Below are 27,634 nucleotides of genomic sequence, written 5' to 3'. Positions count from 1 at the left end.
GTTTTTTAAGACTAATACAGTATGAACCAAGAGTCTATCATCCTGGAAATGACAGTCTTTAATACTCATCTCATGGAACCCTATTTAATAGACAAACCCCACAGTTTAGTCCTAAGACCAACCTGGTCCCATCAGAGTTCTTTTAGAATTAGCATAACCGGAGGTCACTTCATACTAAGGAACAGGTATAATACCTACAGCTATTTCTCATTCTCTTGACTCCAAAACTGTATCAGCTGTATTACATAAATTATTTTTTACCTTTCTCTGTGGCTTATAAACTTTGGTGCTTTGACCCTCAATCATTTTGTTTTAGATACTATGTTGCACAGAAAAAGCTGACCACACTTAGAGATTAAAAATCTATGAAGTACTCTGGAAATAGTTCAAAATTCTTTCTTCAGAAGCACACAAACCTCAATAAAACCAGAAATCAGAAGCAAACACACATGAATATTTATGACAGTTCACTGAAATCTTCACTTGGGAAGAACCAAAGTTCAAAAAGTAGCAGTTTGAATATGGGGCAGAATACATGCAGGGAAGTGACTTACAGTCTTTCCAGACCCTGTCTGAGCACAAGCCATCAAATCTCTTCCTCCTAGTATAATAGGAATACTGTATTTTTGCACAGGAGTAAGCTTAGTATAACCAGCTTTAGCAATGTTCCTATTCAGTGTCTGACAAAGATTAGCTTCTTCAAAAGTCTAAAAAAAAGCAGGTGGCAGTGATTAAATTCCATATATCATATACAGGTCATTCCATAAACATATTCTATTTGAATTAGTTTCAAGTTGTTAATTCCACTTTATATACTATGTTAACTTTACAAATATGCCCCCACTCAAAAGTAGTATCGAGAACCTGTATGTTATTACTTGATAGAATTAAGGAATATTCCGTATAGACAGTGGTTCTAGAAACTCTTTTCTGTCCCCTTAAAACCTGTGAGATACAAATAACTCTAATCAGTAAAAATGGTTCATTACCAACAAGGGACTCTGGGCTCCCCCACTCCTTAGAAAACCACTCCCCTAAGACACACTTTCTCACACACTTAGGAAGCAGAAATCTTGATCTCTAGGAAAAGTATCCTTTTTAGTGAATTTAAATAAAGTTCTCATCCTGGTTTTGGGAGGTGGGGAGGAAATATAGTACCCTCCCTTTCAACATAGCAATTAATTCTAATGTAGATGGTAGTCATGGTTCTAAATTTCCAACCTAAGACATTAGAGAATAAGATGAAATTTTTGTATTCTTTAATACCAACTTAAAGAAATGTACTAAATTTTTAAAAACCGAAGTTTGCTACACAGTCATTATAGAAACAATTATTACACTGACCAGAATTGCTGGTGGTACATCATGTCCAGATACTTCTACAAGAATAGCATCATATTTGTCAAAGTTTATGCCTGTCTGATAATGTGCAAAGATGGAGTTCTCATCCTCAGGTGGAGGAGGTGGTATGTAGGTCACTTTTGGTCCTTAGAATTTAAAAAGAAAATTTACATTACAAGGACTAGAATAAAAATAAGAGGGAAAACATACAAAAACTGACAAACTCAAATTTTAAATACTGTAGTAATTCCCAATGTTTACCATTAAAGTTTTCACTTCAAATTTTAAAAAGTTACCTCTGTTTTTAAATATTCTGTATTTGTATTAAAATGCAATATACACTCATGTGGATCACACAAAAATTAATATACCTTGAGTGTCACCACTTTCTCCTCCTTTAGCTTCTGACTTCCAAGAATCTTAAAAGGAATCAAATCGAAAAACAGATAAATGTTCTTAAAAATCGAAGGGTAAAAGAATGCTCACTATAAAAATCAAATACCTTATCTAAAGTAAAACTTACTCTTTCCAGAGCCTGTAATTACTTCTTCATTTAAACCTTTGTAACCACCTATTAAAGAAATCCACAAGATACAGTCAAGATACAAGATTATGCACATCTTTCTTTTCATTGCTTATCTTCAAAGAGAAAAAGTTCTGAAAATGCATAAAGTCCCTTCGTACAAATAATACTTGACACAATTAAGATAAATAGAACCCTGAACATTTTGTTTCCTTAGCATTCAACATGCTGATTTTATGATTACACTGTTATAACATATTAGTATTCTTTCATTTAAACTGTTATGTCTCTTTCTTAATCCCTATATTCCTCAGCAAAAGAATGTATTTTCTAAAAGGAACTAAAAATCCATCTTTGTTGGGATGTCCCCACTACAACCCATAGGTTCTATGATTTGCTAGGACTCAGAATATAGTCATAACCATGGCTGTGACTTATTACATAGAAAGGATAGGGAGCAAAATCAGCAAAGGAAAAAGGTGTACAGGGAAAAGTCCAGAGAAAACCAGGCAACCAAGCTTTCAAGAGTCTCTTCCACTGGTATCACACAGGACAAGTTGTGACAACATGTTGGAAATGCTGTCTACCAGAGAAGCCCATTAGAGGTTCAATATCCAGGGTTCTTATGAGGTGCTGATAATGCAGGAACCTTCTGCCTGGCATGTACCAAACTTCCAGACTCCCAGAAGAAAAGCAGGTATTCAGCATAAACCACACAGTTGTACAAACTGTTTAGGCACAGTGAGCCACTCACACCAGTTAAGAGTGGTGAGAACCCTAAATTCAAGTTCTCAGAAGCCAGGTCTTTCAAAGAACAGCAGTCAGGTCTGCCGTGTTGACTCCTTTCTATACACTATCTTTCTGATCTTTAGACAAGAAGTCATCTATTGTGCCACTTTCAGGTACTATCACAAAAAAAGAACAAGGACTGCATTAGATTTGAAAGGCTAACTAGATATAGCATCTTTACATGTGAGCTAATTTTCTTGTCCTGTATGTCCATAGGTCTTGAAATCCTTTTTCAAACAACATCTGAGCATTTGTAGAAGATACGGTTTAGCCATTAATAATCTTTTTCTATAGTGAAGAATCCAAGAATCCAAAGGAAGGAAGTGGGGACTAATAATGATCACTAAGAATTTTTCAGAGACATCAAACAAGCTTTATGGTTTTACTAGTCTGGAAAACATTTCAACTTTTATATGACATTTAAATATTTTTAACTCTGAAAAATTTTTTCATAGTATAAAATCATCTATACTGAACTTTCTTTATCCCCTATGCCAAGCCAAATAACTATCTCATAAGAAAAAACATTATTTTAGTAAGAATTTATACATATAGATTACATCTCAATCTTTAACATCTGCATGGTATCTCCCATTTTATGGTTATATCATTTATTAAACAGACTGATGAGTTTTTAGGTGGTTTTCAGTTTTTACTTATTATAAATGAAGCTGCAGTGAACACACTTTTACATGTACTGAGCAAATACACCTACAGTATGTAATTCCTATAACAGAATTGTTGGATTAAAGAGTAGTAGTAAACAACTCCCCAAAACTGGCTGTGCAAATGCATACTGCATACTCCACAAAGTGTATAAAAGCAGCAACAGTTACCTTTAACTTCAAAAATTAAGCTTCGATTACAGTAATTTTAACCACTTACAGGTAAACCAGATAAGAACTCACCTCGTCCACTTCCACTACCACTTCTGCTTTGATAAGTGTCACCCTTACCTGTAAGGCATTGTTTTACAGAAGATTTAGAGAAATCACAGCTCCTCCTCAAGCACATAAACCATATAGCTATTTCTTTTCAAATACTGAGTAATTACTCAGGATTCTAGTCCCTTAATCCACCCATCTCTTAATTCTATACTTAAACCTTTTTCTCATTTGAACATTTTGTTTAAAGACTTCATTTTTTTTAGGGCAGTTTTAGGTTCACAGAAAAATTAAGCAGAAAGTACAGAGATGTCCCATATATCTCCTATCCCCACACCTGCATGGCCTCCCCCCATTATCAACATCCTCCACCAAAGAGGTAATTTGTTATAATTGATGAACCTACACTGACACATCATAATCACCCAAAGTCCATCATTTACATTACAGTTCACTCCTGGTATTATACATTCTTTATGTTTGGACAAATGTATAATGGCATGTCTCCACCATTACAGTATCATACAAAGTAACTTCACTGCCCTAAAAATCCTCAGTGCTCTGCCTATTCATCCCTTCCCCCAACCCCTAGCAACCACCTATTTTTTTCACCCTTCTTCTTATAGTTTTGCCTTTTCCTGAATTTCATATAGCTGGAATCATACAGTATGTAGCCTTTTCAGATTGGCTTCTTTCACTCAGGAATACATATTTAAGGTTCCTCTATGTCTTTTCATACCTTAATAGCTCATTTCTTTTTAGTACCACAGTTTATTTATCCACATTTCAACATTTTTCGTCAATAATTATGTTCCTTTTTTTCACTTTCTCCTCAAATCCCCTAACTCAGAATCCTTTCTTTGAAATCAAAGCAAACTTCATTTTCCTTCCTCCAATTAAAAGTATAATTTATAACTCAAATTAACTGGTAGATAAGAAAGAAGAAATAATTCACAGAGCACAAACTTTGTAAGGGAGGCAAAACTGTCCATGTATTTTTGCCTACAAATTTAAAAAGCAGAGAAAATCATGAGCCAATCTAGTACACTTAAACATATATATTAGGTTTATTAATCCTAGAGATAAAAGCAAATGTGAATGATTAATATTCAGTAATAAATTCTATTTCTCACCTACACCAGTTAATGCTGATCTTCTAGAGCCAAAAATGCCACCAGTGCACTGGGTCCCCTCATCTTGTTCATATTTGCTATCTAGATTTACAGATAATAAATTTAGATTATGTTACTTTTAAGAAGCTTTTAAATCATGCAGCAAAGAAAAAAATCAACTTATGGTGCCATAAGTTAAAAAGATGAAGAATAAAATAATCTAAATTTAACAGGAATTACAGTATTTTTCTAGGAAGCACACAAAAGAATTTCTCCACAAATTATTTCCTTCAATTACAAATTACTTCCTTAAAATTTTTATTTTATTAAAATTATTTTATAAAAGTAGTTAGGGTCAATACTACACCAAAATATGATATAAGCAAAAGTTAAATTACCTCTGAAAAACAGCATGGTTACTGCCCCCAGAAATTTCACATTACATAATCTCACTGCTTATTCTCCGGAAAAGCACCCCTTGCACCCACAGTTCCCAAATCAAACTTTATCAGTCCTGAACAGCAACCCTCCAGATCCCTTCACTTTTTTTAAAGTGACAATTCACTAATCCACTATACATCTATTAAATCATTATTACAATTTATGTTTTTAGCTTCCACTATTCTGTCCTCCTCTGTTAAGTGACAAATGCATTCCAACAGTGACTTCAGAAAACAATACCTTAGCACCAAGGAATGATGACTGGTAGAATTTAGGTAGAATGCCACATTGGTATAAAAGAGGTATAATGGGACACAGAGCCATAGAGAAGGCCACCTATTTGTAAGGTCAGCCATCTTTATCAAAGCTCTAAAATGCTTCACAGTATGTAATATTAAAGAAATGAGTCACACACACTGCTAAAAAGATTCATATATTCCCACTTAACTGTAAGGAATTACATGTGTCTAAAAAATAATATTTTATACAATATAAGTGATTATGTACCAACCACTATGCTTAACTATTCTCATATAATCATCATAACAACCTTATATGATAAGTATTATTTTTTATCATTTCTTTCGTAATAAATGAACACACTATTTGCAATCCACCACTAACTTGGACTTCCTAGAACAAACCCTCCACAGCAACCTCAGAAACTACCTCTTCCACCTCTTCTGGATGACCCTGAAGCTTCTGAATCATTTCCATCTTGACAGCCTATAATATTAAAACATACACGCAAAAACAACACAAAACAACAAGAAAGAAATACTGGGGACATGGTGGCCAAGTTAATTCAAGTCTTGCATAATTCAATGACTTTAATATTTTAAGCCATTAACAGATAGTTACTAAAAAGAAACGCTGTATGTGACCTATAAATGTTCAACTTCATTAGTATAAATAGATATACTACAGTATTTTAAAAACCTGCTACTTGCTTTGGGAGTAAAAACTAAAAATGACTAAAAGGAAAAAATGACAGTTGTAAAACACTAAAAGTTGCCACAACTGCACCATTAACAGGGTATTTCCACAATCCATGGGAAGAAAAAGTACTTACCATAAGTTTAGTGAGGTTACTGAACCTTCAATATACAAAAGTTAATTGTATTTCTATACACCAGCAAACAAAATGAAAATTATTAAATGGTATGTATCACTGATATCAATGAAAATGGCAAAGTAAGGGACTCCAAATGCTGCTACTCCAAAGAAGAAAAAAAATTGAAAAAACTGTTAGAATTAACATTTTCCAAACTGAAAATTCAACAAGGACTTGCATCAACCCAAGGAACATTTCTTTTTTTTAAAAAAAGGCAGATTCTTGGTAAGAGCAGTGATTTTGACCACAAGGCTATGAGACTAGATATCAATTACAGGAAAAGATGTGTAAAAAATACAAACACGTGGAGGCTAAACAATACACTACTTAATAACGAAGTGATCACAGAAGAAATCAAAAAACACCTAGAAACAAATGACAATGGAGACACGACGACCCAAAACCTATGGGAGGCAGCAAAAGCAGTTCTAAGAGGGAAGTTTATAGCAATACAATCCTACCTTAAGAAACAGGAAGCATCTCGAATAAACAACCTAACCTTGCACCTAAAGCAATTAGAGAAAGAAGAACAAAAAAAACCCAAAGTTAGCAAAAGGAAAGAAATCATAAAGATCAGATCAGAAATAAATGAAAAAGATATGAAGGAAACAAGAGCAAAGATCAATAAAACTAAAAGCTGGTTCTTTGAGAAGATAAACAAAATTGATAAAACATTATCCAGACTCATCAAGAAAAAAAGGGTGAAGACTCAAATCAATAGAATTACAAATGAAAAAGAAGTAACAACTGACACTGCAGAAATACAAAGGGTCATGAGAGATTACTACAAGCAACTGTATGCCAATAAAATGGACAACCTGGAAGAAATGGACAAATTCTTGGAAATGCACAATCTACCGAGACTGAACCAGGAAGTAATAGAAAATATGAACAGACCAATCACAAGCACTGAAATTAAAACTGTGATTAAAAATCTTCCAGCAGGGCTCCCCTGGTGTCGAAGTGGGTGAGAGTCCACCTGCCGATGCAGGGGACACGGGTTCGTGCCCTGGTCCGGGAAGATCCCACATGCCGCGGAGCGGCTGGTACCCATGAGCCATGGCCGCTGGGCCTGCGTGTCTGGAACCTGTGCTCCGCAACAGGAGAGGCCACAACAGTGAAAGGCCCACGTACAGCAAAAAAAGAAAAAAAAAAATCTTCCAGCAAACAAAAGCCCAAGACCAGATGGCTTCACAGGTGAGTTCTATCAAACATTTAGAGAAGACCTAACACCTATCCTTCTTAAACTTTCCAAAATATAGCAGAGGGAGGAATACTCCCAAACTCATTCTACAAGGCCACCATCACCCTGATACCAAAACCAGACAAAGATGTAACAAAGAAAGAAAACTACAGGCCAATATAACTGATGAACATAGATGCAAAAATCCTCAACAAAATACTAGCAAAAAGAATCCAACAGCACATTAAAAGGATCATGCACCATGATCAAGTGGGGTTTATTCCAGGAATGCAAGGATTCTTCAATATACTCAAATCAATCAACGTGATACACCATATTAACAAACTGAAGGAGAAAAACCATAGGATCCTCTCAATAGATGCAGAGAAAGCTTTCGACAAAATTCAACACCCATTTGTGATAAAAACCCTGCAGAAAGTAGGCATAGAGGGAACTTTCCTCAACATGATAAAGGCCATATACGAGAAACCCACAGCCAACATCATTCTCAGTGGTGAAAAACTGAAACCATTTCCACTAAGATCAGGAACAAGAAAAGGTTGCCCACTCTCACCACTATTACTCAACATCGTTTTGGAAGTTTTAGCCACAGAAATCAGAGAAGAAAAGGAAATAAAAGGAATCCAAATCAGAAAAGAAGAAGTAAAGCTGTCACTGTTTGCAGATGACATGATACTACACGTAGAGAATCCTAAAGATGCTACCAGACAACTACTAGAGCTAATCAATGAATTTGGTAAAGTAGCAGGATACAAAATTAATGCACAGAAATCTCTGGCATTCCTATACACTAATGATGAAAAATCTGAAAATGAAGTTAAGAAAACACTCCCATTTACCATTGCAACAAAAAGAATAAAATATCTAGGAATAAACCTACCTAAGGAGACAAAAGACCTGTATGCAGAAAATTATAAGACACGGATGAAAGAAATTGAAGATGATACAAATAGATGGAGAGATATACCATGTTCTTGGATGGGAAGAATGTTGATTGTGAAAATGACTCTACTACCCAAAGCAATCTACAGATTCAATGCAATCCCTATCAAACTACCACTGGCATTTTTCACAGAACTAGAACAAAAAATTTCACAATTTGTATGGAAACACAAAAGACCCCGAAGAGCCAAAGCAATCTTGAGAACGAAAAATGGAGCTGGAGGAATCAGGCTCCCTGACTTCAGACTATACTACAAAGCTACAGTAATCAAGACAGTACAATACTGGCACAAAAACAGAAATATAGATCAATGGAACAGGATAGAAAGCCCAGAGATAAACCCACGTACATATGGTCACCTTATCTTTGATAAAGGAGGCAAGAATACACAGTGGATAAGACAGCCTCTTCAGTAAGTGGTGCTGGGAAAACTGGACAGCTACATGTAAAAGAATGAAATTAGAACACTTTAACACCATACACAAAAATAAACTCAAAATGGATTAAAGACCTAAATTAAGGCCAGGCACTATCAAACTGTTAGAGGAAAACATAGGCAGAACACTCTATGACATAAATCACAGCAAGATCCTTTTTGACCCACCTCCTACAGTGGAAATAAAAACAAAAATAAACAAATGGGACCTAATGAAACTTGAAAGCTTTTGCACAGCAAAGGAAACCATAAAGAAGACCAAAAGACAACCCTCAGAATGGGAGAAAATATTTGCAAATGAAGCAACTGACAAAGGATTAATCTTCAAGATTTACAAGCAGCTCATGCAGCTCAATAACAAGAAAACAAACCCAATCCAAAAATGGGCAGAAGACCTAAATAGACATTTCTCCAAAGAAGATATACAGATTGCTAACAAACACATGAAAGAATGCTCAACATCATTAATCATTAGAGAAATGCAAATCAAAACTACAATGAGATATCATCTCACACCGGTCAGAATGGCCATCATCAAAAAATCTACAAACAATGAATGCAGGAGAGGGTGTGGAGAAAAGGGAACCCTCTTGCACTGTTGGTGGGAATGTAAATTGATACAGCCACTATGGAGAACAGTATGGAGGTTCCTTAAAAAACTAAAAATAGAACTACCATACAACCCGGCAATCCCACTACCGGGCATATACCCTGAGAAAACGGTAATTCAAAAAGAGTCATGTACCAAAATGTTCACTGCAGCTCTATTTACAATAGCCAGGACATGGAAGCAACCTAAGTGTCCATCATTGGATGAATGGATAAAGAAGATGTGGCACAGGGCTTCCCTGATGGCACAGTGGTTGAGAGTCCGCCTGCCGATACAGGGGACACGGGTTCGTGCCCCGGTCCAGGAAGATCCCACATGCCGCGAGCAGCTGGGCCCATGAGCCATGGCCGCTGAGCCTGCGGGTCCGGAGCCTGTGCTCCGCAACGGGAGAGGCCACAACAGTGAGAGGCCTGCGTACCGCAAAAAAAAAAAAAAAGAAAAAATAAACAAAAAAATAAGATGTGGCACACATATACAATGGAATATTACTCAGCCATAAAAAGAAACAAAATTGAGATATTTGTAGTGACGTGGATGGACCTAGAGTCTGTCATACAGAGTGAAGTAAGTCAGAAAGAGAAAAACAAATACCGTATGCTAACACATATATATGGAATCTAAGAAAAAATAAAAAGGTCATGAAGAAACTAGGGGTAAGACAGGAAGAAAGACACAGACCTACTAGAGAATGGACTTGAGGATATGGGAAGGGGGAAGGGGAAGCTGTGACAAAGTGAGAGAGTGGCATGGACATATATACACTACCAAACGTAAAATAGATAGCTAGTGGGAAGCAGCTGTATAGCACAGGGAGATCAGCTCGGTGCTTTGTGACCACCTAGAGGGGTGCAATAGGGATGGTGGGAGGGAGGGAGATCTAAGAGGGAAGAGATATGGGAACATATGTATATGTATATGTATAACTGATTCACTTTGTATAAAACAGAAACTAACACACCACTGTAAAGCAATTATACTCCAATAAAGATGTTAAAAAAAAAAAAGGCTGATTCTTGGTAAGAGCAGTGATTTTGTGGCATATTTTAACTTACCACAGTCCCATTCCCTGGCAATTCCACTTCTAGACATATACCCCAAAAATGCAAAAACAGCGACTCAAACAGATAACTGTATATTAATGTTCACATAAGCATTACTCAAAACAGCCAAAAGTAGTAAGAAACCCAAGTGTACATCAACAGATGAATGGATTTTAAAAAGTACAGGAGAGGCCACAACAGTGAGAGGCCCGCGTACCGCAAAAACAAAAAAAAAAGTACACATACAATGGAATAGTAGTATTCAGCCATAAAAAGGAATGTAGTTTTCAGTTTCCTATCTCTGTCTTAAGTACAAATTGTTCCAAAACATGGTCCTTACCGCCTCTCTTGGAAAACCCTCTGTTCCGTGTTTGATTATCTTCACGGTCATTATTAGACTCTTGAATAAAAATTTAACATGTGAATAGCATCTAAATAATTACTTTAGTATTTACATTAATGTAGCATCTAAAGAATAGCACTGTCACAAGAGAAATTAGTAAGAAAAAATAAAAATCTTTATAAGTTAAAATATGAACATTTTAATTTTTAAAATAATTGTAACCACAGAAATACAAAGACATTATTCAGTCAATTCCCTATAGAAATCACCTAATATATCTAAATATTAAATGTTAAGCGTATAATTTGTCAAATTCTGAGCACAGCCAAAAAATAAGAATTTCATAAATATCAGTTTAAGTAGAAACAGTTTCAGAAATATCTAACCATTAAGTAGTGGGGATCTCAGAAATGCATGACTGTTCTTCTTATAACGTCATCATTTCTGTAACTTGCCTTTCTTAATAAATCTGAGATGTCAGTGTTTTTTTAATATATGCAAACTTTCTCCCATTCATCTTAATGGAGAAATTGGGGGATATCCTGGTTTTCTGTTTTTAGTGACATTATCAAGTAACATTACCAGGGTTTCTAAATAGTGGTATGAGGATCACTACACTGAAGGCTGCCTAAAAATTATTAGTAAGTTGGAAAGAGCCCACCCCCAGAGATGTTTATTTTGAACGTGTAGAGTGACAGCAAGGAATGGATGATTTTTCTAAATTAAAAAATTACAACTTTTAGTAATAACTTTAAGCTTTCTAGAAGATTCCAATAAAGCCATGTTTGGGAAATACCGAGATGGTTTCAAGGGATCTTTGTACATATCACTAACGTTTAGCACCTGAGAACTTTAGGTCCCAGTGATGACACAAATGGCTGAACAGATTAGAAGCTATCAGATAAGTTTCTGCGCAAAAGTACTAATCTACTCAATTAATATTGTTTTGTAATAAACAATGGCCCAGAGCTCTTGTTGCAGGCTCCTATTTGAGCTGACATCAACAACTGACAAATATTCCTGAAGAGCCATCTAACATCAAGACAACTTTCTTAGAAGCAAGATATAATATGACAAGCGTGCTGAACAGTAAAGAAAGAATTTTGGAAAGATACTTAGAATAATAATTCTGGAATAATGATGACGTTAGCTAATATTTATTGCCTTATAGAAAAAAAAAACTATGAATTAATCTGGGGCCTGACATGGAGAAAAAGGTCTCATATAATCTTTGGCCAACTGTTCTAAAACAAGCCCAAAGCTATTTTTACCACACTGGGAATTAAAATAGGCTGATGACATTAGCAGTTGGGTGAAGGGTACAATTACATTAGAAGAAGAAGGGTGGAGGAAACCCTCTGTACTATTTTCGAAACTTCTTTTGAGTCAAATGATTTCAAAATTAAAAATTAAAAAAATTATTTCTGTAGCTTAAAAAATAAAGCCAAGCGCAAACAAAAATGAGACGATGATTCCAAGATCAGTTATAATCTATTAATTATATAAAAATAATAGTAGTAACAACAAATAGAACTTAGTATCTGTCTGGCACTGCTCTAAATGAAGTCTGTTTTAACTTTTTAAGTCCTCACAAAAACCTTACGAGGTGGGTATTATCCTCAAATTATAAACAAAGAAAAAGAAATGCAGAATTTTTTAAGATAATACAACTGACAGGAGGAGCATCTGGGTCTCAAATCCAAGGTGTCTGAGCTCCTTATCGCCATACTATACCAGCTATGGGACATGAGATTGCAGAGAAAATAACCACAGAACACTCTATACATCTGTGTGCAGAGAAAAAGCTTCTATAATGATAGCAATGCTCCTGGGCTTGCCAACAACTGTGAGAGTGAAAGAAATTTTTAGGAATATACACAGTTTTTTAGTATAGGGGAACTAAAACTGAGAATAGAAGTAAATAAGGAAAGGAAGGGTGGGGGGGAGGGATACACAAGAGGGAAGAGATATGGGAACATATGTATAACTGATTCACTTTATTATAAAGCAGAAACTAACACACCATTGTAAAGCAATTATACTCCAATAAAGATGTTAAAAAAAAAAAAGAAGTAAATAGATCAAAGGAAGAAAGTAGACCATTTTGGAGGAGAGAAGTTCTCTCAAGTGCTGTGAGAAATTGGAATTTGTGCTCAAAAGCACTCTGGCTCATCACTAAAGAGTCAACTGGGGAGGAAGGAATGTCTTTGGTGAGTAGAAATGATCTTGAATACTAATTAAAAGTTGGAAAACTAGGACAAGGAGAAATGGAAAAGGATAAAAATGGTGATGTTTTTCTTCTCTCAAATATTAGTTGTATGTTACATATGTTTTCATTAAAAGAGGATAGGAGAAAAAGCAGACAAAAGCAGGGAGAATGAGACAGAGTAGTTTGGAGAAGCAGTCTTAACTGATATATTAAAACCCCACCATGTTCCAAAAGGGTTTTAAGGTGATCAGGTCTAGGTTTGGTTTTGATTTTGAGAATCACAGTTAAGATCAAGTTTCAAAAAAAAAAAAAAAAAAAAAGATCAAGTTTCAAATATTTAATGAAGATAGATGACATTTACTGGTTACCATGAATGTGTCTGGGACTAAGCTTCGTGCTTTTACACACATTCTCATTTAGTGTGCCTAACAAGCTACAAAATGAATGGTCTCCATTCTACAGAAGAGGAAATTGTGGCTCCGAGAAATTAAGCAACTCGCTCTATGTTATTCAACTAGCAGATAGCAGAGCAGGGACATGAAACAAAGTTTGGAACTCCAAAGTGTATTATGTTATAAAGATTCCATAGATCAGTGGTTACCAAACAAAAGAGGCATCAATGTCACCAGGGATGCTTTTTAAATACAGGTTCCAGGGCCTCACCCAAATCTACTCAACCAGGCTCTCCTGGAAGAGTAATGTTAATTATTGTAGTCTACCTTATGGTAACATTACTCTATTCTCATCATTCTCTGTATTCCTCCAAACCAGAGTGTCAGTACCTTTGACAGAAATGTCTTTGATTTCAGCAGTGATCCACAGTCTCATGAATCTGAGTAAAGACCTATATGTCTCAAACTATATTTATATATGAAACTGGAATTCTGATTCGTTTTTTTTTTTCAGAGTGGCTAAAACCATTTTATTTTCCCACCAGTGATGTGATATAATTTTTATACGTACTCACCAGCATTTGATGTTGTCACTATACTTTAATTTTAGTTATTCTCTGATATCTCATTATGGTCTTAATTTGCATTTCCCTAATGGCTAATGATGTTGAGCATCTTTTCATGTGCTTCTTTGCCATGTGTATATTCTCTTCCATGAAATGTCTGTTCCTGTCTTCTGCCTATTTTCTAGTTGGATTTTTTTAAGTTGTTTGGAGGGTTCTTTGTATATTATAGATACAAGTCATTTGTCTCATATGGGATTTTCACATATGTTTTCCCACTGTGTAATTTAGTTTTCATCCACTTAAAAGGATCTTCTATGAAGCATTTTTAACTCATTTTGATGAGATTCAATTTATCAGTTTTTGCTTTTATTGATCATACTTGCAGTGTCAAGTCTAAGAATTATTCACCTAGTTCTAGATGCCAAAGATTTTCTATTTTTTTTTCTAAAAATGTCCTGCTTTTACATTTAAGATTATGATCCACTTTGACTTAATTTTTATGTAAGGTGTGGAGGTTTAGGTTAAGGTTCATTTTTTGTTTGTTTTTGTTGAGGGATGTCCAACTGTTTCAGTACCATTTTTTGAAAAGTCTATTCTTCCTTGATAGCTTTTGCACTGCTGTCAAAAACAAGTAAAATGTATTTATGTCAGTCTATTTCTGGGTTCTCTATTCCATTCCATTGATCTATGTATCTACCCTCCATCATTACTGCAAAATCTTGAAATTGGGTAGATTAATTCCTCCCATTTTAATCTTCCTTCAGAAATTGTTTTAGCTATTCTTTTTTTTTTTTACATCTTTATTGAAATTCTGATTCTTGACTTGCTCTTTCTACTATCCTCTTTTTCTTAAGGAAGCACAGCATTCAAAAGTTGCACTTTATAGATTAATTAAGGCAGGTGACAATAGGCCAAATTAGGATGGCTGAACTCTTGGTTAAGGCTCTGGCTATAGCTGCTTTATAAAATGGGTTTAAATAAAATAGAACTGGAACAGACTAAGATAATTAATCTTAGTTTCTCTTTAGCATGTACTCTGGACACTAAATTCTTAAAGTCACTACAAAAAACAATGAACTTACCTCTCCAGAAACCAGAGCTATCACCTTCTTCAAACTTGTTATTTGAAAAACCTACAAAAAATATAAAATTAAACTTGCACATTTCTGAAAACAACAATTACCTATACCTTTGTAGAAGAAAGAAAGAAAGAGAAACATAGAAACAAAGAAACACTCTCTTTACAGGGACTTCTAGTCTTGATGCCCCTTTAAAACAGTATAAACCACATACAACTGTATATATAAATAGTGAATGAGAATTCATACACATTGTATGACAACTTCTTCCTGTGTCAGTTTATTAAAATACCAGCCAATCTTATATTACCTCAAATGTCACATATTCCTCTATACGTACATGGCTGTGTGTGTGTATATATATCACTATAACCACTATGTACTTTCTATTCAAAATATAAAAACTTTTTAAACTTTATAAATTAACTTGTAATCTCTTCATCTGCTGGAGGACAATACAACTAAATTATAATTCAATATTCAATAATTTTCCCCTTCTCAATAACAAGGAAATTCTGCCAACTTCTTTTTGTTTATAAAATTTTAAAGAAACAATCTTTCATCAAGCTCTGCTTTCAAATTTCTCATTTAATAAAAACTTGTATCTCCAGATTTATGCATCTCTGGAGCATATAGATATATCTCTAAAATTCATTTTAAAAGCATCCATCAAAACATTTCATAAAATTTTAAAAATTTGAGTCTTGATAAAATGATCTTTACTGCAGAGATACTCAGGGAATAATGTAAGTTAAAACTAATGTCAGGGCTTCCCTGGTGGCGCAGTGGTTGAGAGTCCTCCTGCTGATGCAGGGGACACGGGTTCGTGCCCCAGTCAGGGAACATCTCACATGCCACGGAGCGGCTGGGCCCGTGAGCCATGGCCGCTGAGCCTGCGCGTCTGGAGCCTGTGCTCCGCAGCAGGAGGGGCCACAACAGTGAGAGGCCCACATGTCGCAAAAAAAAAACCAAAAAACTAATGTCAATATGCAATGCCTATCAATTAGTATCTAACCTAAATAATAAAATACATTAAATTATGGCTTTGGTACTACAGAGACCAATCAGTTACTGTTTGACAGATGTTAAATTTATATGCAGGGACTTCCCTGGTGGCACAGTAGTTAAGAATCCGTCTGCCAATGCAGGGAACACGGGTTCAAGCCCTGGTCAGGGAAGATCCCACATGCCGCGGAGCAACTAAGCCTGTGCGCCACACTACTGAACCGGTGCTCTAGAGCCCGCGAACCACAATTCCTGAGCCCGCGTGCCACGACTACTGAAGTCCGCACGCCTAGAGCCCATGCTCCGCAATAGAGTAATCCCCGCTCACTGCAACTAGAGAAAGCCTGCGCAGCAATGAAGACCCAACACAGCCAAAAGTAAATAAATAAAAAATAAATTTAAAAATACATATATATGCAAAATGTCTACATATAAAGTCATTTAACATCTCAGGTTCAACAAACCTATGTACCCTCCAGCATTAAACCTCTTGGAAATTTAATACCCAATTAGCATATAAAAAATAAGTACCCTTTGACCTCAATATATGATTGGATGATACTTTTTCCTTGAACAGATATGTAATTTCAAAATAAAGATAATCCCTACAAAAAGACTATATATCACAAAACTTGAATTTTGAGTTATTTTATTCATTTAAATATTTGCAATCTTTGAAGTTGGTTCAGAAAAGGATTACGTTCTACTGCCCTCTACAATTGCCCCTTCCCCTCCATACACCTCTCCCAGAAAAGTCAAGTGCTGGGTCTCCAAAATGCTTGAGAAAGTCTTCCACCTACACACTACTGGTCTTGATCTTAAACTCTTACCTAAGTTCTACTTTACAGTTTTTAAAGTTTTTATGGAAAAAAATGTAATTTCAAAGCTTCTACTGGTTCTTTGCTCAAGTAAAGATGGCGACTCAGATTCACCTTTGGAAGTATAAGATAGATCTCTTGCTTGTGGGAGCAGGGAAAGCAAGTCATGAGTATAGTAGAAAAGAACTGGGGTTCACCTGTGGGGTAAATCAATTTGAAGAGATGTTGCAGCAAGTAGCATGGCTATTAAAAAGAAAAAAAAAAAAAGCGAAATAGAGTAGCAGACACATCCAAAGCAGCATAAACTGCTGCTCTAAACTATGACCAGGAAAGTGAAAGCACTCCCTTGTGATCTCCACAAAGTCTTGGGAAAGGCACACACTTTCTATGTATATTAAAGGGAAACAGAATTCAAAGACTATAAAACTTGGGGTCACTTAAGTTTTGATTGTAAGATATCATAAGCAGGTTACCTCTGTTTCCAAAACTCCTTCCAACTCTAAAGCCACCCACTGTGGATGTATTCTCTCTTGTATTAGACTCGCCAGGATCTGAAAAAGTTCAGAGAGAGTTAAAACTCTTCAACATACAAAATCAAGTGTGCCATCAATAACTACGAATTAAATGAATCTGTGGGTTAAGGGAACTCCCAAGGACAGGGAGAGAGTAGTACAGGAACTTATAAAGATAAAATACACCTGCAACTTTTTAAAATCATTAAATTACACCAAAGTAAAAACAAATATACTATTGGTGAAATACAACTGTCTACTAGGTGTTATTTTACTAGTGACCTTTAATCAAGAAATTCAACTCTGATTTTCTATATATTGAAACCTCACCCTGATAGCTATTTACATTATACCCTTATGTGAAAGTCATTGCTACTGAAAATTTTACATTGCTGTCCTGTAATTATTCTGTTACTTATTCATTTTTCTAGTACTTCAGTCGCTCTCAGTCTTTCCACTTTTTAAAATTAAAATTAGGAAGGGACTACATAATAAAGAAAAAAATGCCATGAATACCACTCCCCTTTACCTCCCACCCCTCCATAGTATGTCCTCATATCAGCCTTATTAGCTTTATCCCCCACTACATGGCTCTGAACACCCAACATTTTAATTCATAAAACAACTTCCCATACTCCACATTGTGAACTTCTAATATTTTCTACCTTCCTACATGCTGTTCCTTCAGTATGACATTCCCTGCTTTCTTATTTTTCCTAGCAAAATTCTTTTCACTCTTCAAAAGCCGGGTTCAAAAGCCACCTCTTCAGTGAAGTCCTCCTTCAGTCCTCCAGCCATAGTCAATCCTTCAGTCACATTCCCACAATACACTATGTGTATCTCTTTTTTAGCAATATTTCTTTCCATGTGTTTCTCTACCACTAAATTAAGAATTTTGAGGGCAGAGTTGCTATGGCAAGCAGCACAGGTATTTAAAACAAAAACTTAGAACAGACATCCAAAACATCATAAACTGCCACTTCAAACTATCATTGGGATAACTATCATTATCTTGTGATCCTCATAAACTGTCTTACCTCCATCTGTAATATCCTAGTGCAGAGGAGTTAAGGGATCTGTGAAACTCCTAATGCCAAATGCAAAATTGCATATATGCAACTATCAGTATTTTCATCAGATTCTAAAGAAGTGTGTGATTCAGGAAGTTAAGGCTTTTTAGGCCATACTTCACAGAAGATAAAAAGCTAATCAATATATATGTTAAGCAATTAAGAGTCAATTTCAAAACCATGTGACTAGATATGCAAGTTCTGAGAACAAATATCACAGAGATTGAAAATAGCGAAAATGTTAAATGGATCATTCGGGAAAGGGGTTATACTCATGGGTCTTCTATGAATTTCCAGGATTATATGTAGTATTAAAGATAGCTTTTTTTTCTTTTTTTCTTTTAATTTTATTGGAGTACAGATGATTTATAATGTATTAGTTTCAGGTGTACAGCAAAGTGATTCAGTTATACATACACATGTTTATTCTTTTTCAGATTCTTTTCAAAGATAACTTTTTAAAGTATTAACATTTACAAAGAGTTTTGATCAGAAATTTAATGTATTTCAACCTACAACATATGGAATTAACAATTTATAGTGAAGTCTCTCTCAGTGATGGCTTTCTCATTTAAAAAGGCTTTATTCAACAATGTTTAGAAGTCTTCATCAAAAAGTATTATAACCCATTCTAAATTAGGATTTTAAAATATATCTAAATATTAAATAGTTCCCTGAGTATAATATTAAGGTATTTGTATTTCTAATCTTAGTAGTAGCAAACAAAACCCACACTTCAACCTCTTAGCACAACTACATGCTCCAAATCATCAACGACTCTTACTTAATATGCAGGCTTAAAAAACAAAATGTATATAGACATATTTAACAAATAAATTATTTCCATTAGTAGCAGAAACATGTCAAAACATAAAAGTTCACATTTATGTTAACTGTATCTAAAAATATTAAATTTTCCAAATGGCAAATGAAATACACGCATCAACCTTTAGTTTCCAATGAATAAAAATATCTAGAAGGATTGACGTCTTTCAAAAAATAATAATAAATTCAAGAATAAGTGTCGTGTATATTTAAAACTGCCAATTAACCCTAGCTTACGGCATCCCATAAAAGAAATAAATTTATTTAAAAATCCATATGACCATTTAATTTGAGGTTCTAATAATAAATATTTTGTTGCACTATAATAAAACATAGTGCAGAATATTTTCAGCATTTTAATATCAAATGGACTGGAGGAAGGTATTTTGCTGGGTCATTATCTGTCAAATCTAGCACTGGTTGTTCTAAAAGTAACAACAAAAAATTCCAATTTTTGGAAAACAACCTCTTAATATTAATGAGTTAACAGAACTGCTTTTCATACTTCCTCTTCTTGAGAAATAGAAAACTTAAGAAAGAGTTCCTTCACACCATAATCTTTGGAGCTTTTACAAACATTCCTCCTATGCCAATTGTTGGGAACAATAATCACCAACACCTGAAGAAGCTCTGGGAAGCAACTCTCTTTGACCAATCTATCTAATCAATTTAACTACTGCCTGCTATCTTAAAAAAAGTAAAGCAGCGGGCTCCCCTGGTGATGCAGTGGTTGAGAGTCCGCCTGCCAATGCAGGGGACACAGGTTCGTGCCCCGGTCCAGGAGGATCCCACGTGCCGCAGAGCAGCTGGGCCCGTGAGCCATGGCTGCTGGGCCTGCGCGTCCGGAGCCTGTGCTCTGCAGCAGGAGAGGCCGCGGCAGTAAGAGGCCCGCGTACCGCAAAAAAAAAAAAAAGTAAAGCAGCAAAAAATAACAGACATCAAAAAAAAAAAACTCATTATCCCAACAAAGTCTACTGTACACTAAGTTATAAAAGATTTTACCTTGCACTAAACAGCCATAAAGGCCTCTATTCATTCCACTATTCAAAACTATCTAACAGAAGATTAAGGAAAGATACTTACCCCTGTTTCCCAAACTCCTCCCAGCGGCAAATCTGCTTCTCATGAAATGATCTCTTCGAGAAGATCCATCATCCATTTCTAAAGCAAATAACATTTGAAGCAAGTCAAAATAACAAAAAAAATACCTTGGTGGTAAGCAAACTTTAAACCTTCTCAAAGTGCCATCCACATGGCAAAGGAAGAATTTTATATAGCACTAAGAAAGATGAAAAGCCTAGTAGAAAAATGGGCTATGAATAAGAATAGGTAGTTCTCCAAAAGAAAGAAAGAAAAAAAAAGCGTCTCTCACTTTCCAAAGAAATTGGAAATCAAAAAAGGATATAATTTTCCCAACCACAACTGACTGGAAAACAGTTTGCTAATACTGAGACTAATCAAGGACATAGCGAAACAAGCACAAATCATATACAATATTGAAACTATAAACTGGATCAATCTTGATTGATTTTAAAAGAAAATACTTTTTGGAAGTATACTAGTATGATTTTCCCTGTGGATATACTCAGATGGTAACAGATACACACAAAGATGTTTTTATAAGCATTGTCTATAATAGCCAAAAAAAAAAAAAAAATCAAAGGAGAACAGGTAAATTACAGTCATTCACAGAACACTGTGCACATTCACAGAACTAAAAACATTAAAGAAGTTGACATTCAACAATAGAATGTTCATAAAAACTGGCCACATGGAAGGCCAAAATGCAAATTCAACAATTTCAAAAATCAATATCATATACACAAAATTCTCTAATGGCAATGCAATCAATTTGGAAGTTACCAAAAGAAAGACAAATACTGTATATTTTCACTTATATGTGAAATCTAAAAAACAAAACAAGCAAACAAATACACAAAACAGAAAAGAGTAACAGATACAGAAAACAAATAGTGGTTTGCCAGATGGGAGAGGGGTGGGGGAAGGTACGAAATAGGTGAAGGGGATTAAGAGGTACGAACTACCAGTTATAAAATAAATAAGTTACAGGGATGTAATGTATAGCACAGAGAATATAGTCAATGTCTTATATTAACTTTGTATGGTGTGTAACCCAAAAAAAAATCAAATCACTGTTATATACCTGAAACTAATATGGTATTGTAACTCAAGTATACTTCAATTTAAAAAAATTAGAAATTATTAAATACCAAAAAAACTTGATTAAAATCCTCCTACATTTGGAAATGTATTTCTAAAACACTTCTATATAACATAGTGCAAAGAAAAAAATTACAATGGAACTTTAGAAATACTTAGGATTGTATGATAAAAATGACATATATCAGAACTTAAATTTTTATACAAAAAAAGGAACTCAAAAAAAAAAAAAGAACTCAAAATTAATGAGCTAAACAGCCATCTCAACTAATAGGAATGTTAGAAAAAGAACAAAATAAATCACACAAAAGTAAAGGAGGAAAAAAATGGTAAGAGCAGAAATTAATGAAATAGGAGAAACAAACATATAATAGCGGCTCAACAAAACCAAAACCTAGCTCTTTAGGAAACCGATAACCCACTTTAGGATGGAGGACACACATAGACTGAAAGTGAGGAGATGGAAAAAAGATATTTCATGCAAATGAAAATGACAAGAAAGTGGGGGTAGCAATACTCATATCAGACAAAATCAACTTTAAAACAAAAGCCATAAAGAAAGCTAAAGAAGGACACTATATAATGATAAAAGGATCAATACAAGAAGAGGATATTACACTCATTAACATATATACAGCCAATATAGGAGCATCTAAATACATAAAACAAATACTAACAGACATAAAGGGAGAAATGGATGGGAATACAATAATAGTAGGAGACTTTAACACCCCACTGACATCAACGGACAGATCTTCCAGACTGAAAATCAATAAGACAACAGAGGTCCTAAATGACACAATAGAACAGTTAGACTTAATTGATATTTTCAGGACATTACGGTCAAAATATATACATACTACACATTCTTTCCAAGCACACGTGGAACATTCTCTAGGTTAGACCCATACCAGGACACAAACCAAGCCTCAACATATTTTAGATGATAGAAATTATTTCAAGCATCTTTTCTGACCACAATGGCATGAAACCAGAAATCAATCACAGAAAGAGAAACAAGAAAAAAATGATTACAAGGAGACTAAACAACATGCTACGACAAAAACCAATGGGTCAACAATGAGATCAAAGAGTAAATTTTAAAAATACCTTGAGACAAATGACAACAAACACACAAAATCTAAGAGGGAAGTTTATTGTGATATAGGCCTTCCTCAAAAAACAAGAAAAACTCTCAAACAAGCAACCTAACCTACCATCTAAAAGTATTAGAAAAAGAAGAACAAAAACTACAGTCACAAGGAGAGAAATAATATAGATCAAAGAGGAAATAAGTAAAACAGAGATTAAAAAAACAATAGAGGGCTTCCCTGGTGGCGCAGTGGTTAAGAGTCCGCCTGCCGATGCAGGGGACACAGGTTCGTGCCCCGGTTCGGGAAGATCCCACATGCCGCGGAGCGGCTGGGCCCGTGAGCCATGGCCACTGAACCTGCACGTCCGGAGCATGTGCTCCGCAATGGGAGAGGCCACAACAGTGAGAGGCCCGTGTACTACAAAAAAAAAAAAAAAAGAAAAAATCAATAAAACCAAGATCTGGTTTTTTTGAAATGATAAACAAAATCAAGAAACCTCTGGCCAGGCTCACCAAGAAGAAGAGACAGAGGACCCAAAATAAACAAAGTAAGAAATGAAAGAGGATAAATACCAACTAACACTGCAGAAATACAAAAAAAAAATAAGAGAATACTATAGACAATTATATGCCAACAAATTGGACAACCTAGAAGAAACGGACAAGTTTCTAGAAACATACAGCCCACCAAAACTGAATCAAGACAAAACAGATAATTTGAACAGACTGATCACTATAAGTGAAATAGAAACTGTAATTTAAAAACTCCCTGCAAACAAAAGTCCAGGACTGGATGGCTTCACTGGAGAATTCTATCAAACATACAAAGAAGAACTTGTACCAATCTTTCTTGAACTCTTCCAAAAGACTGAGAAGAGGGAATACTCCCAAAGTGATTTTATGAAGCCACCATCACCCTGATACCAGGCAAAGACACTACCAAAAAAGAAAATTATAGGCTAGTACCTTTGACAAATATAGATGCAAAAATTCTCAACAAAATATTAGCAAACCGAATCCAAACAACACATAAGAAGGATCATACACCATGATCAAGCTGGATTCATCCCAGGGTCACAAGAATGGTTCAACACATACAAAATCAATGTGACACACCACATCAACAAAACAAAAGACAAAAACCACATGATCATCTCAATAGACTCAGAAAAAGCATTTGATAAAATTCAACACCCATTCATGATTAAAAAAAAACTCTTACCAAAGTGGGTATGGAGGGAACATACCTAAGCATAACAAAAGCAATTTATGACAAACCCACAGCCAACATAATACTCAACAGTGAAAAACAACACCTTCACGCTGAAATTTGGAACAGGACAAGTATGCCCACTCTCACCACTTCCATTCAACATAGTATTGAAAGTCCTAGCCACAGCAATCAGACAAGAAAAAGAAATAAAAGATATCCAAATTGGAAAGGGAGAGGTAACACTGTCATTATATGCAGATAACATAATATATATAGAACACCCTAAAGACTCCACACAAAAACTACTAGAACTGATAAACAAATTCAGCAAAGTAGCAGAACAAGATTAACATACATAAATCTGTTGCATTTCTTTACACTAACAATGAAATACCAGAAAGGGAAAGTTTAAAAAAAAAAATCCCTTTTCAAATCACATCAAAAACTCCTAAAAGAGAACACAGGCAAAAACATTCTCTGAAATAATCTTACCAATGTTTTCTTAGATCACTCTCCCAAGTCAATAGAAATAAAAGCAAAAATAAGCAAATGGGACCTAATCAAACTTACAAGCTTTTGCACAGCAAAGGAAACCGTAAACAAAATGAAAAGACAACCTATGGACTGGGAGAAAATATTTGCTAATGATGTGAACGACCAGGGATTAATTTTCAAACAGCTCATACAAACAACTCAATAACAAACAACCCAATCAAAAAATGAGCAGAAGACCTAAATAGACATTTCTCCAAAGAAGACATACAGATGGCCAATAGGCACATGAAAAGATGCTCAACATTGCTAATTATCTGAGAAATGCAAATCAAAACTATAATGAGGCATCACCTCACATGGGTCAGAATGGCCATCATTTAGAAGTTTACAAATAATAAATGCTGGAGAGGGTGTGGAGAAAAGGGAACCCTCCTATACTGCTGGTGGGAATGTAAACTGGTGCAGCCATTCTGGAAAACAGTATGGAGGTTCCTTAAAAAACTAAAAATAAAGTTACCATATGATCCAGCAATCTCACTCCTGGGCATATATCTGGAGAAAACTCTAATTCAAAATGATACATACACCCCAATGTTCACAGCAGCACTATTTACAATAGCCAAGACTTGGAAGCAACCTAAATGTCCATCAACAGATGAATGGATAAAGAAGATGTGGCATATATGTACAATGGAATACTGCTCAGTCATAAAAAAGACTGAAATAATGCCATCTGCAGCAACATGGATGGACCCAGAGATTATCATACTAAGTGAAGTCAGAAAAAGAAAGACAAATATCATATGATATCCCTTATATGTGAAATCTTAAAAAAATGATACAAATGAACTTATTTAAAAAACAGAAACAGACTCACAGACATAAAAACAAATTTATGGTTACCAAAGGGAAAAGGGGAGGGAGGGATAAATTAGGAGTTTGGGATTAGCAGATACAAACTACTATATATAAAATAGACAACAAGGTCCTAGTGTATAACACAGGGAACTATATTCAGGATCTTGTAATAAACTATAATGGAAAAGAATCTAAAAAGAACATATGTATGTATATATATGTATAACCGAATCACTTTGCTGTATACCAGAAACTAACACAACATTTAGGTCAACTATACTTCAATTAAAAAAAAATTTTTTTTTAAGAAACCAATAAAGACTTGCCAGAGTGACAAATCACTAGAAGTCTGATGGAGGCAGGGGGAAGGGAAAGAAAGAAAAGACATAACTGAACAGTATTTGGAATTTTTTTAAAAAGGAAATAACCTCAAAAACAACGAGAGGTGCTGTTAAATGGATATAAGGTTTCAATTACGTAAGATAAAAAAGTTTCTAGAGTTCTGCTTGAACACTGTGCTTGTAGTTAACAGTAATACTGTACACTTAAAAGTTTAAGAGAATAACTCTCATGTTATATGCTTTTTACCACAATAAAATAAAAATTACCATGAACGACTTCATACTACTAAATTTAAAACTTAAACAGAAAAGTTCCAAGAAAATTAACTCATCAAAACAGACTCAAGAAGCAATAAAAACAAACAAAATTGTCCTAAGAAACTGAACCAGTACTTAAATCTCTGCATCACACCTAAATGTAGTTTCACAGGTGAATTCTACCAAACTCTCAAAGAACAAATCATTCCAATGTCATACAAGTCCACCAGAAAATAGAAAGAGGAATTATACCCCAACTCATTCCACAAGGCCATCGTAATTTTGATATGACAAGACAGAAGAAAATTATAAACCCCTCTTACTCATAAGTAGATACAAAATCTCAAAAACACATATTAGCGAATCAAGCCCAACAGTAACTGAACAGATAAAACACTATGACCAAGTTGGGTTTATTCCAATATGCAAGGGTATTTTAACATCAGAACATCTAAAAAGGTAATTAACAACCTTAACAGATTAGAAAAGAAAAAACTAATTATCCCCACAGATTAAAGTAAATAATACAATTCAACACCATTCACGACTGAAAACATATACTTAGCAAACAAGGAAAAAAAGAGATGTTCATGGCAGCTTTGTTCATAACAATAAAAAAGGAAACAACTCAAATGTGCACCAAGAAACGAATTAAAATATGTGGTATATAGTCACACAACAGAGTTTTACATACACTGTGTTCTATATTATATAGTATTATATATATGATAGATTCACACAGCAGATTATAATTATAAATGAACTACAACAACTGGCAACACAGATAAAGAATAAAGAAAGAATACTGAGTGAAAAATCCAAATTGCGGAACAAAAACTATTTATGGTACAGCACCATTTTTGTAAAACTTAAAGAAGCAAACTTAAATATAGTGTTTGGGGAGACATACGTATGTGATAAAGCTTTTTTTTGAAAAGGAAGGGAAAGAACGCAGGATGTGGACTGGACAACAGAACAGGAAAATAATACATAAACAATATAACAATATTAGTAGTGTTCTTAAAAATGGGTGGTAGTTCAAAACATTTATGAAGCTTTATAATTTGCAAATGTGACATTTTTAATATAGTAGGTATTTCTTTTTATGAAAAGTCCTTCAATAAAGGTTCTATCAATAAAATAAAGTCACAAGGTAACAATTATTCTTTGAATTCTTACTGTCACTAGTTGCCACATATTAGGGTAAAAAAAAACTTTCAAAAATAAAAAATGCTAAAAGACATTTAAATCACATATCCCTCCTCTGTATGTTCCTCCTCTAGCTATATTCTGGTATCACAATTCATACTAGTTTCCTTCTCTCTTGATCAGGCTAAACATTTCATCAAGCAACCTAAAGGCTTCTGAGTTCCAGGTAGTAGTAAATAGGTAAAGCTCAGATGCTCTCAGATGACGGAAAGCTCAAAGCCAACTTAAGAAGATCTATTCAAAAATCTAACTGCTCCAACATTCAAGGGACTCCTCATGAAGGAAGTACCAATTTCAGCATCACAGTAAGAAGTAGCTTTGCTTTTGGTAAAGAGAAAAGGGAAGGGGACATTACAAGGACAAGAACATTCCAGGCAAGGACACAGCCAGAAAAATTAACAATTTTCCAAACACTAGTTTCTAATGTTTGCCAGGCTCTCCCCAAATATACAAGATGAGAATAGCCATGCCTTAGCTGGCTCAAATTTTAAAGCTATGCTGTATAATACAGTAGTGCCTAGCCACATGTGACTATTTAACTTCAAAATTAATTAAAATTAAATAGAATCAAAAATTCAGTTACTCGGTTGCACGAGTCATGTTAGTCATGTTTCAAGTGCTCAACAATCAAATATAAATTGTAGTTCAACAGCCAAATGCAGTACAACTAGAGAATATCTGCATCCTTGCAGAAAGTCCTAATGAACAGCACTGGTCTAAGACTGGTAGT

At 34.8% G+C, this 27,634-nt stretch overlaps 1 protein-coding gene across 1 annotated transcript in view; it reads right to left on the bottom strand.

The window, feature by feature from the left end:
• Positions 1–27,634, bottom strand: part of DDX4 (DEAD-box helicase 4) — a 69,222-nt gene that overhangs the window by 21,360 nt on the left and 20,228 nt on the right. Inside the window, exons 4-14 of the mRNA XM_073802125.1 lie at positions 20,340–20,417; positions 17,323–17,400; positions 15,030–15,080; positions 10,778–10,837; positions 5,760–5,816; positions 4,671–4,751; positions 3,562–3,609; positions 1,865–1,912; positions 1,713–1,760; positions 1,345–1,487; positions 555–707 (exon numbers count right to left, since the gene is read on the bottom strand). Of these exons, the coding sequence (XP_073658226.1) occupies positions 555–707; positions 1,345–1,487; positions 1,713–1,760; positions 1,865–1,912; positions 3,562–3,609; positions 4,671–4,751; positions 5,760–5,816; positions 10,778–10,837; positions 15,030–15,080; positions 17,323–17,400; positions 20,340–20,417 (845 nt within the window). The remainder of the gene's footprint in view (positions 1–554; positions 708–1,344; positions 1,488–1,712; positions 1,761–1,864; positions 1,913–3,561; positions 3,610–4,670; positions 4,752–5,759; positions 5,817–10,777; positions 10,838–15,029; positions 15,081–17,322; positions 17,401–20,339; positions 20,418–27,634) is intronic.

This window comes from Tursiops truncatus, chromosome 3, assembly GCF_011762595.2.
Source record: "Tursiops truncatus isolate mTurTru1 chromosome 3, mTurTru1.mat.Y, whole genome shotgun sequence".
In the NCBI taxonomy this organism is placed as follows: domain Eukaryota; kingdom Metazoa; phylum Chordata; class Mammalia; order Artiodactyla; family Delphinidae; genus Tursiops; species Tursiops truncatus.
This window is presented reverse-complemented; position numbering and strand designations above follow the sequence as displayed.